General features: G+C 35.3%; 1 protein-coding gene across 1 annotated transcript; it reads left to right on the top strand.

Moving 5' to 3' along the window:
* Positions 1 to 1117: 1117 nt before the first annotated feature.
* On the top strand, positions 1118 to 19255 carry LOC149806334 (zinc finger protein 367-like). Its single transcript, XM_089951717.1, has 4 exons — positions 1118 to 1426; positions 5399 to 5518; positions 10193 to 10334; positions 11432 to 19255. Exons 1-4 carry the CDS (start codon positions 1132 to 1134, stop codon positions 11622 to 11624), a joined length of 750 nt encoding a protein of 249 aa, XP_089807843.1. The 5' UTR covers positions 1118 to 1131; the 3' UTR covers positions 11625 to 19255.
* The last annotated feature ends 562 nt before the right edge of the window (positions 19256 to 19817 follow it).

The raw sequence follows: 19817 nt of genomic DNA, 5'->3' as shown, positions 1-19817 counted from the left end.
TATGATGTAGATGGACATCGTGCTGTCCACACTGGTAACAATCCTAACGGGACGTTTTCAATATGGACTAGTGAAGTTGATGCACGAGGCACGTGCTTCAAGCTCCACATTATATATACAGGACAATTCCAGGTTTAATACAAGTAATAATAAACATAAATACTTAACACAGTTCCTCTATTTGTATCGTCAACAGCATTACTATTAACAAAATGTTACTTTAACGAATAAGGCCAGGCGTCAAACACGTGATTTCAGTCATATTTACGAAGTATCCAGTCACACCTGGAAAACATGGTACAACATTACACAACTTTGTACTGCAAAATAAACGTCACCCTTCATTTACCTTCCTTTTTAGGTACTATGATCTCAGCTGGCTTTGGTTTTGCATCCTGAGATGCACTTTTCTTTGCGCTTTTACTTTTTCCCTTGGTTTTCTCTGCATCTTTCTTCGTCTCTTCTTTCTTCCTTTTGGCCGCCTCCTCTTGCTGTTGGAGGATTTCTATCGGATCCAAATCCTCATCAAGAAAGATGTTAAACTTATTAGTTATCTGTACGCCGTAGTGATTCTCCATTGTTCCTCTCACTTTAGAGGATGGCAATGGATTTTACGGCTCCTATACTTTGTGAGTTTTCTCCAAAATGGCTGGTTCAATACTCGCTATGAGCATGCACGGGAAAATACCTTTCAGTCGTGTGCCCGGATTTAGCACGTGATCGTTTTGATTTGATACATCTTGGTTCTTTTCCTAGTACAATATACAATAAATGGTTCCAAACGGTGACCAAATAGGGGAATGTGGCGCGAATAGTAACAATATTCATGTATATAATAATACGTATAAAAAGTGTTCTCAAATATCTTGTATGAAAGTTACAATTTGCAATCAGCCGAATAATAGTAGAAGTTTTACACTTGATTACAGGTTCCATTTTCAAAGTTTATTGAGTTTTGTATGAATTATATGCTCGAAAACTTGAAAGTGGAAATGCTACACAACTTATCGATCGGGAATCTCCAGTTTAAATATAGTAACAGTATACAAGTGTGGGCACGACAGTGGATTGCTTGTGTATATATATACATGCCGCATCACGCGTGTCTTCTTAAAAAGCAGAAAGGCGTCAATGGTTGAGCTCATGTATCTCACTATGTATCCATACGTCTGGAGTGATACTTTAAGACAAATACCGTATACCAGATCACGGTCATCATCATGTAGCTCACCTGAAGGTGATTCTCAAGACGCTGACGGAGATTCCGATTCCAACAGCAGCCTCAGGCGCGGACGACCGCGTGCGGAAAAAATTTATTCGCTTATTCTAGAGGGTACTGTGTCAAGAAGTAATATCCGATGCAAGATCTGTAACAGAGTATTCCCCAGGGAAAAATCTTTGCAGGCCCATATGAGAACACATACAGGTGACTCTCTCTCTCTCTCTCTCTCTCTCTCTCTCTGTAAGCACGCTGGAAATAACGAATTGTGATCCCGAAGACAGGTAAGACGACTATGTTTGCCTCTATTCCACTTTGTTGCCACGAAAATGTACGCATGTCTCACATATTATTATGGTAGTAATAAAATACTTACTTAAAATAGTATATGTATTTATTCCACACCAAAGTACCTTAACAGGGAACTGAGCATGGCTTTAAATTTCATTTGTTTACTGGTAGGTGGGTGTTTTAATTGTTCTTGTTTGTTTTTTTTTTGTTTTCCTAACTCTAAATTTTAAATGAAAACCTCCAAGACTCCAGGTTTCGCAGACTTTTCATCTCTAATTTTGTCCGTCGCATCCAAGTGCAAGCCTTGCATAACATGTTCAAATAATATTTATTATTATGATTATTATTATTATTATTATTATTATTATTAACGGAAGATTACAACGGATAATTAACTCTCAATCTGGACCCTTCTTTTTATCACAAGGGAATTTTTTGATTTATTGAAACTTAAGTCATTTTCTCGTCGGTCTTTTAATGGTGTTAAATACCATTTCTGTGTATGTACATGCGTGTTCAGACTAGGGATAATGCTCGTGTTTCGTCTGCTAGTGTTTAAACTGTTTTCATTGTTTCCTATAGCAACACTATTTAGAAGTGGCTAAAAGCTATCGGCATTTCAGGTCTGTGCATTTCCACTGACTCATTTGTCCCAAGAATAATGCAGTTTTGTTTGTTTGGTGGTTATTTGTCTGCTCTGGTTCAAGTTCAGGCGTGCCTAGCAACTGTCGCTCGGCAAAATACATGCCATTTTGAATATATTTGCATATATATGCATTAAAGGCCAACCGCGTGTACTTGTTTTGACGTGTGTCTACAGGAGCAGACTTGGTTGAATTGTAAATAAAATATTTATACACCTTGCGGCTACAGTTTTGGGGGCTAAATGAGATAACCTTTCAGATTTAATATATAATGCAGGTAACAGTCACACCAGATTGGTGGGGGGGGGGGTATGTATGTTCTTAACCAAATGTCTACCTGAGATGAATCTTGTACCAATGAATTTTGGTGGAGAACATTGTGGAATAGACGCACATAGTAAAAGTTGCATATTTTTATTCTGAGAATGTGTCACATGATAGCTTGTGCTTACGTGTTGGCTGCTGGGTCTAAGTTGAAGCCCTTTCTTTCCTAACACCCCCTCCCCTCTCCAATAGTACACACCATATCTCTCTCTCTCTCTCTCTCTCTCTCTCTCTCTCTCTCTCTCACACACACACACACACACACACACACACACACATAGTACATGCATCATTTACTTCAGTTTCTTTTATTTTGCTTTCTCTACGATTAATAACAACGGCGCATGTCTAAGTGGTATCCATCTTTCCGATTGTTAGTGTTTGTTCAGTTAGGACCATGCACTGAACATAAGTGCTTGAAATCACATATTAGGATTGAATCTTCAGTTTTCTTCCCCCGGAAATAACACTAGAAAATGATGAACGATTCGAATCCTTGCCTTTTAAACGTTCCTACATTAAAAGAAAATATCGGTGTTGCACTATGCTGAATCGCTTGGCTGAGGATTGTCTGCCCATGCATACACTATGCGTTTGTTGTGTGTGTGTGATTCGGATTTTAACGTAGCTTAATTGTTCAATCATATCGCTACGATGTCTGCATTGTGGCAGTTTATAGTGATGTCTAGCACTGGGGCATTATGTAGCATTATGTTCCACCCAATCACATTATCCTGACACGAGGCCGACTAGTCCTAACACTAACACTTAATGCTGAGCGCCTAGCGAGGCATCTGTAAATACCGTTTTTATAAGTCTTTGGCATGATCAGACCTGGGTTTGAACCCGCGACTTCCCGCATCCTTGGCGGACGCTCTAACCACTAGACTTCCGAAGCGGTCTGGGAAGAAGGAGGGGGATAACTATTTATATATAGTAAACACACTACTGTACATAGTAAACACTACTGTACACTGCGCACTCTAGTATACACAATAAGCACACTACTGGAAAGTTTCTGATAACAAGACAAGATCAGTACATAGAATATTCGTAACTATGACAAAAGTAGCATACAGTGATTGACTGTACGCTCATTTTGCCCCTTCGATCTTTTTGAAAAATCTGTTTGCCAGATTTGCTCCTTTTATTTTTCTTCTGAGCATAACAGATGCCACTTTGTCTATTGTTTAGCAGCTAAAAATAGCATTGGCTAATCTGGCCATAGTTTGAGTCGGTAAATGAGGTAATTATCAAGTTTTGAATGATCCACGTGGGTAGTATTGTAGCACAGATTTGCACACAAGTCTTTACTTTTATTAGATAATGAAATCCAATTTGAAGGAATCCTCTTGGGAAATTCGTGGAAATAGCATGAAATTCCGAAATCTAAATTTCCACGATGTCTTGTTTACTTCAAAGCCCTCCAATCAGTAATGATGTTAAATGGCAGCAACGAAACTGAAGCCGTTAGCGTACAAGTTTGAAAATTCCAAAAATACACACTTATGCAGTCTGCATATCCACATTAACAAAAGCTTCGTTGAAATTTGATATCCTCACGGTCCCAAGTCTTATTCAAACCGGACATGTTCCGTTTGTCAGAAGACGGAACAAGTTAAATCCTCTAAATTGGATTATCATGGTTCCCCGCTCAGATAAAGGCTCCAACTAACAGGACCATGGTCCATCGATATCCCTTTTACGGCTACTTTTGCTAGTTCCCTATGGTTTACCACTCTCAGTACTACTTTACCACCCTTTTATTTACATATGTTACGTAAAAGATATTGAATGCGGGAATTTCTAAGTAAGATAAGACTATGTATTGTCTTTTGTCCAACAAACGGATATGACAACGACAATGACAACACAATTACTATCTAGCATAAAATATTAATATGGAAAATGCGCTTGCTCTCTTTCACTCTTGCGTTCAATTCACACATCCTTTACAATGCACACATATGGATACTTACATTTAACTTTAATTATTATAACATTTAAAAGTAACCAAATTAATTCATTATAAAAAAAAAGAAATTCTCCCTCAGTCGCTAGCAAGTTTAATGATTAAGTATGTTTCAGCACATTTACTTCACCTGTATTAAACATTGCCTTTTTACATAAATTTTATGTACATAATTATTAATTAAAGGTGTCCTATCATGATCAAACGTGCTTAATTAGTGTCAATATAACTTACAGCATTATGAATATCATATCCAACTTACTCTAAATTATCATATCAAAATTTGTACCTCTTTTCTGACGTAAAACAATGTCAGGAAGAAAAAAAATGTTTTCATCATCTATTTTGTTTGCACAAAAGGGTAACATCTAGCATCATGTAGGATAACAGTAGGTAACTATCAGTTTCAGAGTTGTAGAGGATGAACATGGGTTTTGAACTGAAAAATATGAAAAGGTATCAGCGTAGCTTGATGGACATGTGTACCAAGTTTGTTGCAGTTATAGGAATGGTTTTAGAGACATGCTTGCTTTTATGAGTCGGTCGGGACATCGATACTTTACACTGGGGGTCTCAAACACGCGACCCGCCAAGCCGTATCATGTGGCCCGCAAAATGATTAGCGTCACAAGGTGTCATGAGAGATAACAAAGGTGGTGCGGCCCTTAGGCCATCTAAAATGACCTCATGCGGCCGTCGCAGTGGTTTGATTTTGAGACCCCTGCAGTGTACACCCATTCTATGTTGTCTTTGTCTTAGTACTGCGTGCTTAGTCCGATAAATCAGTCCCCCCCCCCCAATCTGTGTTGATATTGATGGACGATATGTCTTAAACGGCCAGTCAGTATTATTATAGGCGAGGGGCTGATTTATAGTCCAACTGCGTGCTATACACTATATTATTATTATTATTATTATTATTATTATTAGTATTATTATTATTTTTAGGTGAACGTCCGTATGTGTGCGACTACCCAGGATGCGGCAAAGCATTTTGTCAAAGTGGTCAGTTAAAAACCCACCAGAGACTTCATACGGGGGAGAAGCCCTTTGTCTGTTCAGTACAAGGTAATAATATTTTGTCTGGACCCGTAAGGACGGACGCAGTGTGTTGCTACTCTACGTCTGTCTCAAGTAGTCCGTCAGCATGCTCGTTTTCCAGAGGGCAATTTTCTCCGATCCGGTTTCGATCAGTTGGAATATGTCACTCCTATTAATGATATCATATTGCCCCTGATTGGCTAGATTTGTCAAAAGTTAAACAACTCTATGTCTTATAAGATTTTATTATCAAACTTGGTAAACATGATTCCTAGACAAGAAATTTTGCGGGCCCCCCCCCCCCCATTAAAAGAATGTTGTTGGATAGGAATTAAGGGCCCTTTAGGCCACCTCCACCTCCAGTTAAGATTAAAGAGTTGCGTAAATGATTGCTACGCCATCGCTTGCATCTGACTGGACGAGCTTCACTCAAGAGACAGCATTTCTAACCGGATTTGAATTAAACGTGCTAATTGGGCTGATATACCCCATGTACGATACTCACAAGACAAAAAACTAGAAATAGGTATGGTATGCATTTACTGAATTTGTGTAGAAATAATAACATTTATATTTGTAACTGGAAGGTGGGTATAGACAGAGGAGCTGGATGCGCTGTACCTTCCAAACATGTGACCTTGTAAATATGTTAAATGCTATTTTGCTTTTATACGCAGATGACACTGTACTTGTCGCAGATAATCTTCTGACACGCAACATACTCTTGATATGTTTAGTAGACGTTGCGATTACTGGAAACTTGCAATCAACAGAGAGAAAACAAATATTATTGTATTTGGTTCCAAAAAGAAGCATACATATAAATTTAAGCAATGCCGATATTTATGTTGTAAATGAATATAAGTGCTTAGGTCGTATATTTCACAAGAATGTAAAGTTCTCCATCGACCTGAATAGTCAAGTATCCATAGCTAATAAAGGTAAAAAAGCTAATAAAGGTATGCATATACTTAAAAGCTAATAAAGGTATGCATATACTTAAAATAGCTAATAAAGGTATGCATATACTTAAAAAGCTAATAAAGGTATGCATATACTTAAAATAGCTAATACACAATCTAGATTTGACTACTGATTGTCAACTGAAACTGTTCGATTAAACCATTGTACAGATTTTAACACATGCTTGTAAAATTTGGGGATTTGTGAAATCTGATATAGTCGAGAAAGAAAAAAAAACAATCTTTCTTTCCTCTGAAGTGTATTGAATGTCAAGAAATGTACCCCTCTATATATGGTATAAGGCGAACTTTGTCATCTCCCCTTAAACATGAACATGAAAAGGCGCATGGTAAACTATTAGGCTAAAGTGGTTAGTGGTTATGAGGAAACATTATCGTTTGTATTCTCTCTTATGCAAACACTTTGGTGATAATTCCTATGACAATACATGGTTCCTTGAAGTATATTATATTATGTTGGGTTAGGTTGTGTATGGAAAAATCAAAGCTTTGTATTAGTTAAATGTTAACTAATTCGGAAGAACAACAACTAAATGATAAATGCATACAAGCTTGGACAGCTAACATCAATACGTTAGCTAAAGGTCTAAATTACAGCTTTTTTTAAAACGAGTTTGGATTTAGGAAAGATCTGTTTCTCGTTACCAAAAAATATATATAAATTTTAATTAAGTTTAGAACTGCAAATCATAGTTTTCCCGTCGAAACTGGTTGGCTTACGTTCCCTATAACGAAAGATATTGCACGCTTTATCAGTCTCAAGAAATAGGGGATCAATATCACTATCTTCTCTCTTGTTATTGATTTCATGATGAAGGACGAAAATGTATACCTCACTTTTACACCTCCACGACTAACCTTTATACATTTAATCAGTTAATGAATACAGGTAACCTTTATACATTTAATCAGTTAATGAATACAGGTAACGTTTATACATTTAATCAGTTAATGAATACAGGTAACCTTTATACATTTAATCAGTTAATGAATACAGGTAACGTCTATACATTTAATCAGTTAATGCATACAGGTAATGTCTATACATTTAATCAGTTAATGAATACAGGTAACGTTTATACATGTAATCAGTTAATGAATACAAGTAACGTACGACTGTTAACAAATATTGGCAGGCTTTTAGATTGTGCTTTCCAAATACTGTAAACTCTGTTAAGCATTATGTAATATCATAACGCGCTATATATATATATATATATATATATATATATATATATATATATATATATATATATATATATATATATATATATATATATATATACATGTTCTTTTTCTTTTATACCTCATGCAACCTGAGTGTGATTAAGTCTTGTCTCTTCTTGTCTTATCTTGTCTTGTCATGCTGGTATCATAAATATATTGGATCAATTTTAGTGCCAGTAGGACCTATACATATTTTGTTGTATAAATGTCTGAGTTCGACTTTTTTTTACCGATCTGGAGAGCCTCGTTTTATATAGGAATTTGATCAAACTTGGCATGTAGCTTGAAGATCTCGACTGAGTATGATTATGAGTGAAATGGATGCATATTTAAATTGAATGATCTGATTGGCTATGCTTGTCAACAGTGTAGCACCTATTTTTTCGATAAGATTTTGATTCATCCTGTTAACAATTCTTACATCACCAAGGTGTTGTACGAGTTTGATAATAATCATGATAAAAAAGATATATGAATATTTATCAGAAAAATATTTTTGCATCTGGCTGGCTATGCTTGGTACCACTGTGGAAACCGAGTTTTGATCGGAATTTGATCCAGTTACATAATTACTCCATTATGAAAACTTTGATCAAGATATTACACTCAAATCATCGCCGTCAGGTTCAGTAACATTGATACGTGAGATCTGCGCATACTAATGAAATTATCTTGGATCTGGTTGTTATTGTTGTTATAGGGTTTAACGCCATTTTCAGCACAAGATAGGCTATACATGGCGGCCAGTATAAATGATGGAGGAAGAACCCTGGAAAACCCCGGAAAGAATCACCGACCCACGAGAAGCTACCGGCAAGCTTTCTCACATACCCACATTGGCCGAGACGAGACTCGAACCCACGCAGACAGAGGTGATATGGCAGTGATCCGTAACGGTGAGCGCTTTAGACCACTCGGCCACTAGTGACCCCTCTTGGATCTGGTAGAATGAACTTGCGCATATTGAGATGATCATGGATCTGGTAGCCTGAGTTTGCGCATATTAGTTAGATAATCCTGGATCTGGTAGACTGAGTTTGCGTATAATACTGAGATGATCTTGGATCTGGTAGACTGAGTTTGTGTATATTAATGAGATGATCATGCATCTGGTAGACTGAGTTTGCGTATGATATTGAGATGATCTTGGGTCTGGTAGACTGAGTTTGTGTATATTAATGAGATGATCATGCATCTGGTAGACTGAGTTTGCGCATATTAGTTAGATAATCCTGGATCTGGTAGACTGAGTTTGCGTATAATATTGAGGTGATCTTGCATCTGGTAGACTGAGTTTGCGTATAATATTGAAATGAGCTTGGATCTGGTAGACTGAGTTTGTGTATATTAATGAGATGATCATGGATCTGGTAGACTGAGTTTGCGCATATTAGTTAGATAATCCTGGATCTGGTAGACTGAGTTTGCGTATAATATTGAGATGATCTTGGATCTGGTAGACTGACTTTGTGTATATTAATGAGATGATCATGGATCTGGTAGACTGAGTTTGCGTGTAATAATGAGATGATCTTGCATCTGGTAGACTGAGTTTGCGTATAATAATGAGATGATCTTGCATCTGGTATACTGAGTTTGCTACCTGTCTAAATCTAAAGAGTACATTTCTCGTCTCATTTCGATGCATCGTTGTAATCAGGCTTTTACGGTCAAGAGTCAGACCAATGCTTTTACGGTCAGGATCAAGGCTTTTACGGTCAAGATCAAAGCTTTTACGGTCAAGATCAAGGCTTTTACGGTCAAGATCAAGGCTTTTACGGTCAGGGTCAAGGCTTTTACGGTCAAGATCAATGCTTTTACGGTCAGGATCAAGGCTTTTACGGTCAGGATCAAGGTTTTTACGGTCAAGATCAATGACGAGTTTGAGCATGGGCATGAGCTTCCCAATCACTCCATTATGAAAACTTTGATCAAGCTATTGCAAAAACAGGTAAAATCGACGTAATATAACTTTGGGAGATAGTTTCCATAACGTTGTCGTATTGTTTTAATGTTTTCACAATGTTAAATAATCCTGCTTAGGAAAGTTATATCAAGTTATGTGCGTATCAGGCTATTGGAATTATTAATTTGTTTCACATTCCTTCGGGTTATTCGCCAGCTCATTGTATGGATACATTGAAAATGTGAGTACATACGTGCTTGTAAGGTAATGTTTTATTATTTCTCCAATATTATACATATTTGGTATTTCCGAAATCTTGAATATACAAGTTAACGGAGTTTTACAAGTGCACGACTGGTATACGTGTTTTTGCTTCGTTATCTCATCCCCAGGAGTATAGACGAGCCATGGGTGTCAGGGCTGGAGTTGGCAATGGCCTTGAAAAATAATGCGGTCATCTTCCTTTGTTGTTCTTGCTGAATATATATATATATATATATATATATATATATATATATATATATATATATATATATATATATATATATATATATATATAAGTTGACGTCTTATTTATCTTAACAGGTTGTCTGAGCCGATTTGCTCATGCTAACAGACACTGCCCTGAGCATCCTTACGCTACCTTGGACAGAAAATCTACAAACGTCGACGTCAACGAAAAAGTTAGAAAAGACACAAATATGGCCGTTTCAAAGTGGCTTCTAAGGTATTCAGCAAATATATTCATCGCTATTTGCAATGAAATGTATACATTCACATGCTCATTCGGACAACTTTTATTTTTCAAAGGCAGAATTACGTACAAAACATATATAGTCGCTTTATTTTACCTTATCTAGTAAATTTACCGCTCCGGTGGCCTAGTGGTTAGAGCGTCCGCCAAGGATGCGGGAGGTCGTGGGCTCGATCCCCGGCCGAGTCATACCAAAGACTTACAAAAATGGTACTAACAGCTGCCTCGCTTGACACTCAGCATTAAGAGGTTAGTGTTAGGACTAGTCGGCCTGGTGTCAGGATAATGTGACTGGGTGGGACATCGTGCTACATGTCTGCAGCGTGATGTCCCAGTACTAGACATCACTATAAACTGTCACACTGCAGACATCGTAGCGATATGACTGAGTGTGTGTGTGATTTGGATTTTTAATGTAGCTTTAACAATTTTTCAGTCATACTGCTACAATGTCTGCAGTGTGAAGGAAAACTTGCAGTCATGGTAATAAAAATTCTGTACATTGTTGCAACAATAATAATCTGAACACGAGTTCGTCATGTTGTCATGCCACTTCTTCTCTACTGTTTTGACACAGAGACTTCAAAATTTGCAAATAATTGGAATATAAATGTAGATGAACATTCAAATTTAAAGTATCCATCTAGTTTGTGGCATTATTTGTCTATTCGCAGAAAAATGGGTGGAGTTATAGTTAAAAAAGGTGAGCCATTCTGTTTGCCAGGCCTGTCTTTATACATGTACTTAGGGTCTTACTGTTACTTAAAAATTGTGCCCTGTTTCTTATTCGAATCTTCTGCCACCAATGGTTGTAATGTGGATGTATCATTAATGTGACACATTTTGCAGGTTTTATCTGACAACACTTACAAATTGTGCCCTGTTTCTTATTCAAATATTGTATCTTCTGCTACCAATGGTTGTAATGTGGATGTATCGTTAATGTGACATATTTTTCAGGGTTTATATGACAACACTTAATACTACTGACCAGTGCCACATAATCATGTGTGTATTTGCACTGCTAGTGAAAGCTTAATGTTTTCCCTGTATATGTAATTTCATTACAGACAAGCGGAGTCTAGACAAGAGAAGGTGCACACTCAGAAGAGAGTCAGACAGGAACATGACAAACTAGTGATGAACCTTGAACCAAGCAAGCAGCCCATGGAGAGTGCATCAATAACAAATCAGTTCAGTGAGCAAACAGATAAATGGATATCTGCACTTGCCTTAATTGAGCTTTCTCAGGGGATTTCATGATGTGTTTTCAATACCAAATGGGAGTCAAACTTTCTTTTTACCACAGTGATGAATTCAGAAGGATGTTATTAGAAAGAACAGCAGTGTTTATATACTGATTCAGGCATTCCAAACGTGTTCACATTTACATGACTATAATTCATACTTTGTGTTCCTATCATGAATTAACATTATTTCAGTGTGAAATATTCACCACCAAAGAGATTGCTCAACTTTTTGATATCATAGTTATTAATTATACAATAATTACAAATATTCTGGCAATTCATCCTAATTGTACTTTTTTAAATAACTAATTAAGAACTTGTATCAAGGCAATGAATCTGCATTTAATTATGGTTTTACAAAGTTTGAGTTTGATAAAAGTCAGCAAGTTGACATGGAAATTGAACTTACCTAATCAAATTTGAGCTAGCCACCAAGCAATATCCCATGATAAATTTTTAAAAATGAGATAGAGTATGGGATATTTTAAGGAAATCACATTATATTTAACTTTAGTTTTCTTTTTCTTTTTGTTGGCGCCTAAAACCATTAATTAAACTTTTCAAAAAATATGTACCAGAGTGCTATGGTATCACCGGTCTTAAATTTTGCAATTGGCAAACAAGTAAATAAAGACGTGGCCTTTAAGGTATTATATATGTCTATTTGTTGTTTCTTCCTCTATATTAAAATGCAAAATTTCCAGTTTAAATCAGATAACTGTGGGAAACAATTGATAAATGGATACTATGAAGATTTCAGGTTATACAAGGGGAGTTCCTCTGATACTGCAGTAATACTGAAAAAATATTTTTACAATGGCATATACTTGTCCTAATGTTGGGAACTTGATGTATATGTTGTATAAAGTGTAAATCAACTTGAAAAATGGATGCTACATCCATGACACTCATTCTGCCACCTTTGCAAGCCAAGAACAGAAACTTATCTGCATCTGGAACCACCAGCAATAGTGTCAGGATTGTCAGTCAGGACTGTCAGTGAGAATGGCCACCAATATGAGCAGGAAAGTACATGACAGCCAGAGACTATTAAAATAACTCCCAGTGTTCCAATGAAAGTAATAAATTGTGTACATCAAAGTTTTAAAGTCAACACCTGTCAACTGTGAATGACACTAGAAAACAACAACTATCTATACTTCACATTTTGACTCTTATTTGCTACCATAGATTAAATCTCTTGATAAATACAGCAATCATGTGATCTGACTCTTGCATTGCATCTTTGGACATTATCAGATGATTTATTACAGTGGCACTGACTTTAAGTAGATATAGATTTTATTTGAGAACATGAAGTATGACCATTATTTGGAAACAGTGATATTCATGTGTGTATCCTGACATTTTCCAGAAACCAACTGGTGATGCAGAACTAGTAACTTATGGTCATGTAGTGTATATAAGGTAAGAACATGGCGCTATGCAGAAAAAATATATAAAAATTCAATACAACAATATCAAAGAACCCATGAGATCATAGGAAGCTACCATATATGTAAATGTGCTAGTTATGTAGATTAGAATGCAGATATACTGTAGCTAAAAGAGCTGGCTTTTACAAAGTTTGTAAATCCCTGTATTAGAGCTGCAAACTCATGATGAACGGATTTGTTGAAATTGTTTTATCCATTTACTTTACAGTTATCATCTAGTCACCTTGAAATTGGCGTCATGCATGAAAATATTTGACAAGCCAACTTTTGAGATTAGCAACCTTGTTTTTATCCATTTAATTATTTGTCAAGCTGTAAGCATGTATCTCCTTAATTATCATGTAAACATATCAAACATGGCTTTTGGGAGCTACAGTTTGGGTACGTCAATCATGCTTTGAACAAAATCCTCACTGTGGTTAATCGTTAGAAACAAATGATTTTATATTATTAACAGTTAACGTTCCTCTTAAAATCAGCAATGTGCATCACAAGCTGCCTGAGGTTAGGTTAAGACCTGAAATCCAGTATGATTAGAATCTAATGGACAAGTTAAAATATTCCTTATTTATCTAAACTTGCTTTAAATAATAAATATTCACACTATCACATCTGTGCAAGAAAAGGCAAGGCAGACCGTGACATTGACTACAAGATTGACGGGACATATGATAGATGAATGAACTTCTGAGTTATATAATAAAAGAATCCAGTGCATATAAACACTATACAAAAGGTGCTGATACAAGTACTACGGTCAGATCTCAAGGTATAAAATTTGCACAGCATAAAGCATTACAAACAGAACACAATACCTTTCTCCGTCTCATGAATTTTCCAACAGTTTCAGAACAGAACTTTAAAGCATTTCATGAAGGGAAATTATTATTGACTTGTAGCAGTGGAAAAGGGAAGAAATAATGCAAATATTTTTCATACTAAAGTGCCTTCACTGGGCTTGTGAATTTTAAGATCATGTTTTTCCCCCACTATTCATCTGGCGTTCAATCTGCCACTGGGCTATGATTTGACTTTGAAAAATGTCATACCCTTGACAGTCAAGAGCATACTGGAAAATAGAGTAAATTCAATTAAATTATTCATGTTTGAAATTGTATACATATTTATTACACAGAAACTACTGACGATATACCATGTCATCAACAAATTGTATACATATTTATTACACAAAAACTACTAACGATATACCATGTCATCAACAAATTGTATACATATTTATTACACAGAAACTACTGACGATATACCATGTCATCAACAAATTGTATACATATTTATTACACAAAAACTACTAACGATATACCATGTCATCAACAAATTGTATACATATTTATTACACAGAAACTACTGACGATATACCATGTCATCAACAAATTGTATACATATTTATTACACAGCAACTACTGACGATATACCATGTCATCAACAAATTGTATACATATTTATTACACAGAAACTACTGACGATATACCATGTCATCAACAAATTGTATACATATTTATTACACAGCAACTACTGATGATATACCATGTCATCAACAAATTGTATACATATTTATTACACAGAAACTACTGACGATATACCATGTCATCAACAAATTGTATACATATTTATTACACAGAAACTACTGATAATATACCATGTCATCAACAAATTGTATACATATTTATTACACAGAAACTATTGACGATATACCATGTCATCAAGAAATGCTCAATGAAAACCCAGAAGTTTTATTTGTACCAAAAAAATTTGCAATTCAGACTATTTGTAATCTTATCTTGTTTTCCTTTTGCATCAGAACAAAGAATGTTTTATAAAATCCTTTTTTTTAATATAAAAATTTTGTTTATATATAGTGTATAGAATGTAAATGGCATTTAGAGTATACCAGCCTAACATTTGGATTACATATTTATATATTTGGTATAAAATAATTTAAATGTTTTATTATTTACCAGTCTGTATGTTCTTTTTTATATATTTTACAAAATGTTGATTAATCAGCAAAGTGTAAACTGCCATGTAAATAATATGCATTTTCTAGACAACCAGTGTAAACTGCCATCTTGAATATAGACGTGTGGTTTTTCATAGTACTGTAAAGTGTCAAATTGTTTGAACTGTTTCTCTCTCAAGTCTCTGCGATTACAATATCACATAAATGTTTATTCATGTTGTCCAATACTTCTAATGTCAGTGCTCAAATTTTGATTCCTCGTATTGTATACGAGTATTTTTCTGTCCAAATGTTAATTTTACGTGAAATATTTGAACCTTTTTGGAAGTATCTGAGGATGTTGTTCACCTCTGATACAGGAAACTAGTTGAGTGAAATAATACCCTATGCACTAAAAGTCTGCAAGAAAGTACGCTTTTTGATCAAAATACTTCAAATTCTTAAAAGTTTGATGAAAAAATGTTCTTTGCATGGAAAATTGCTAGGTTTAGGATGATGCGACACACCTAACTATACTTATATAAATGTTCATTGCAACATTAACAATTCCTTTGCTCAGAGCTATATCCAAAAACTAATTCAATGCTATAAACCTCCATTTAGAATATTCGTCATAGGTTGGAAGACAGTGGCTAGCTTGCCGGATACACCACCAAAAGGGAAAGGGTTTCAATGGTACCATTGGATAAGCTTGGGTTGGACACTGTGGTGTGTCCTTGGGCAAGGCACTTTACTCCAATTACCTTGGCACCAAAGAGACCATTTGTGAGGCAATGAACACAAAACCAAAGCAATCCTCATGTGACATTCTATAACATAAGCAAAAACGTTTGGAGGCAATTTCAAACAATGCAAAGAACTTCTTATATTCAGGAGCATGTAATCATTCCCTGGTATGCTTTTATTTGATACGATCTTCATTATATTATGTTACAGTATATACTCACTAGGTTCAACTGCAAACTGGACAGACCCAAATATGCTGCCACATAATGCATTGGCAGATCTGGTTCAGTGCAGTTTGTTGGGTGTAATCTGTAGAACAAACATACAAGTGAGTATATATGGTACTGTTTATAATATATACCTTTATAAAAATAACTCACCTGTAGTATGGTAAAGTTGTCTGGCTTCCTTGAATAGTGAGATACTGCTACTAGATACACCAGCATGTATATTTTAATGAAAAAGATCTGAGAAGTTTTTATTATCTGCATACTTGTTTTCTGTATTTATTTATTTAGATATTATTTATTTATTTATTCATCTTGATGTACAAATATATAATTTGACTCTTTATTGTTTGGATTGTTAAATGACCAGACCTTAATAACAGAGCTTAGCACACATAATCAGTCCACACCAATAAGTACTAACAACAAATTTGTAACAGATTAAATAGATTAAGAGCCCAAAAATTATAATAATAGCTTTGAAACAAAATTAATTATCAATGGAAATATTAATCTGAGCAGTCTATGGATAAATAAAGGCAAAGCTGTTCTGCTTTTCAAATGAGTTACTTGGTCCAAACCTCATTAGTTTGATGTTAATGGAAATACCTGTACATTTATTCTGTAAAAATCATCAATTGCTTTTAATGTGGATACTTAAAGGTTTTAAGATGCATTCTGTACATATCATCAATTGCTTTTAATGTGGATATTTATAGGTTTTAATATGCATTCACAGAGTAATGTTAACTCAACTATATTCATCACTTTTACTGTTACTGCAATCAATTGTATATGTCTAATACCTGTATTTTTAAAATAGTCAAGTGTCATACAAATGATTATCCATCCATTATTCACAGCTTTGCTAGCCTGGCTCTGATATATACTGTACATCAGATGGCAGGGAACTTATATTTATATTTTACCTACAAAATCACCATAATATATCAATGATATGTAAAGCCATCACATCCAGCTTAATTTTCGGATTGAAATCAAATTTATACGTTTTTATCTTTACAAGCCAAATGGCAGTCTTTAAAATCAATGACTTTTCACTGTAAATTTTTAATTCATTAATCAACAAGATCTTCTTCACCATCCATGACATTTTTTTTATACAATTTACAAATGTTCATATAATTGGTGCTACATCATTTTGCCCCTTTATTATGGCCAATCGTCATCCAATTCAGTTTTTCTTTCCGCTTGTTTGATTCTCAGGTTATACCATGCCATATTGGGCTTGTTCAAAATGTATACAAAAAAAAACAAATTACATATTGTCAGCAAAACAGAACCATCTCATTTGTGTGACATTAGAGCTATCACAGCAACATATTTGATAATCTTTCCTTTATATGTCATTAGAGCTATCACATATTTGATAATCCTTTCTTTATATGTGATCCTTTTTTTTATCTTCATCCATTTGTTTTTCTGTTAACTTTCAACACAAACCCCTAAACTAGAGAAACAGTTCCATGCAAAGGTAAGCACAAATCCTGAACCATGAAATATGGGCTAATTTGACCTAGTTTTCACTGATGGCTGTAATACTTCTCATGATGCAGTTACATTCGATATTATAGAACTCCATAGGCAATAGTGCCCTAGATAATGAGCTCAACATAAAGGTTAATCAAAATTAATGGACACTAAAATAGAGGACACACTAGCCTAATTTTCATTGAAATGTAAAGTACTCCACAAGACACATCTAAATACCAGTTGAAATATCTCAATGAGTAAGAGTATGAGAGAAAGTGCCAAAATGCAAAGGTATTCAATAATCACTGAAAAATGAAATACGTGTCATAGTGACCTACTCTTAACTGATGGCTACAGTTCTTCTCATGACACACATACCACATTTTGTAACTCCATTAGCAAAAACACTTGACAAAATGTACTAAAAGCAATCATTAACCAAAAATACTACACCAAGAAACAAAAATCTTTGACACTGAAAGATGCAGGCCTCCACATGACACAGTTCTATATACCAATTTGTGTGACTTTATAAAGCAATAGTATCTGACAATATGACCTCAGCACAAACCAAAACCCAGACAAACTGAGCTTATTCAAAGATCATCCCAACTCACTTTAAGACACAGGTCATATTTATCTAACTTGAACTGCAGGGTGTGGTAACTGCACATATCAATACCAACTTGAACTGCAGGGTGTGGTAACTGCACACATCAATACCAACTTGAACTGTAAGGTGTGGTAACTGCACATATCAATAACAACTTGAACTGCAGAGTGTGGTAACTGCACACATCAATACCAACTTGAACTGCAGGGTGTGGTAACTGCACATATCAATACCAACTTGAACTGCAGGGTGTGGTAACTGCACACATCAATACCAACTTGAACTGCAGGGTGTGGTAACTACACACATCAATACCAACTTGAACTGCAGGGTGTGGTAACTGCACATATCAATACCAACTTGAACTGCAGGGTGTGGTAACTGCACATATCAATACCAACTTGAACTGCAGCATGTGGTAATTGCACATATCAATACCAACTTGAACTGCAGGGTGTGGTAACTGCACATATCAATACCAACTTGAACTGTAAGGTGTGGTAATTGCACACATCAATATCAACTTGAACTGTAAGGTGTGGTTCCTCCACACATCAATGCCAACTAATGCGACTCTAAAAAATAATGCTTATATGCAACACTTAACCCTAAGAAAAATGACCTGAACACAATTCCAAACATCAGATGGGTACCATCAATCATAAGACAGGACAGCTTTGCAATATGGATACTTAATAACCTACCTATATTGTAACAGTGTTCTTGCATGTTTTTAGCAATTTCATTAAAGACGAAGGACAATACTGTTTGTAGAATTTCTACTTTTGTGCAGAAGGGTACTGTATACTTTATTATTTGTTTTCTTTGAAAGGTAATTGAAAAAGTGAATCTGTCTACATTTCTATATCTAGTATAGTTTTGTTGTTATGAATAAATTTCAGTAGCATAGATATATATGAATCATTTTGCATGATTCTTTCATCAAGGCACAACCTGTGTTATCATGTACATAGGGATATCTTAGATGTTTAAGAAGTTTGTGTGTCCAGTTCAATTACAATTCTAATAATGTGTGAAATGGTTTTCATGGTTCATTTTGTTATTAACATTGTTCATTTTCAACTCTTGTATGTAAATTTCCGACTGAAAGAGTTTCATACAAGGAAATAAAAAAATTTAAAACCAAAATAGGACTGTTTTTTGGCATTATTGGTCAAATGAATGAGTGCAGCTGTTTTGTATATTTATTGTGTATTTGGACATCACGCTTGCACAAGTGTAGCAACTGTTTTGTATATTTGTGTATTTGCACATCACACTTGCACAAGTGTAGCTGCTGTTTTGTATATTTGTGTATTTGCACATCACACTTGCACAAGTGTAGCAGCTGTTTTGTATATTTATTGTGCATTTGGACACCACACTTGCACAAGTGTAGCAGCTGTTTTGTATATTTGTGTATTTGCACAGCACACTTGCACAAGTGTAGCAGCTGTTTTGTATATTTATTGTGTACTTGGACATCACACTTGCACAAGTGTAGCAGCTGTTTTGTATATTTGTGTATTTGCACAGCACACTTGCACAAGTGTAGCAGCTGTTTTGTATATTTATTGTGTATTTGCACATCACACTTGCACAAGTGTAGCAGCCGTTTTGTATATTTATTGTGTACTTGGACATCACACTTGCACAAGTGTAGCAGCTGTTTTGTATATTTATTGTGCATTTGGACACCACACTTGCACAA

The sequence above is a fragment of the Sinohyriopsis cumingii genome, chromosome 1 (genome assembly GCF_028554795.1).
Source record: "Sinohyriopsis cumingii isolate HCF-2022 chromosome 1, ASM2855479v2, whole genome shotgun sequence".
Taxonomy (NCBI): domain Eukaryota; kingdom Metazoa; phylum Mollusca; class Bivalvia; order Unionida; family Unionidae; genus Sinohyriopsis; species Sinohyriopsis cumingii.
Note: the sequence above shows the minus strand (reverse complement) of the source record. Positions and strands in the feature narration are given on the sequence as shown.

Bases quoted from the DNA above. Each gene is read 5' to 3' on its own strand.
- LOC149806334 (XM_089951717.1), top strand. From the start codon at position 1,132: ATGGTTGAGCTCATGTATCTCACTATGTATCCATACGTCTGGAGTGAT. The intron at 1,427-5,398 runs GTGACTCTCTCT...TATTATTTTTAG, and splicing joins CCATATGAGAACACATACAG to GTGAACGTCCGTATGTGTGC. The intron at 5,519-10,192 runs GTAATAATATTT...TTATCTTAACAG, and splicing joins CTTTGTCTGTTCAGTACAAG to GTTGTCTGAGCCGATTTGCT.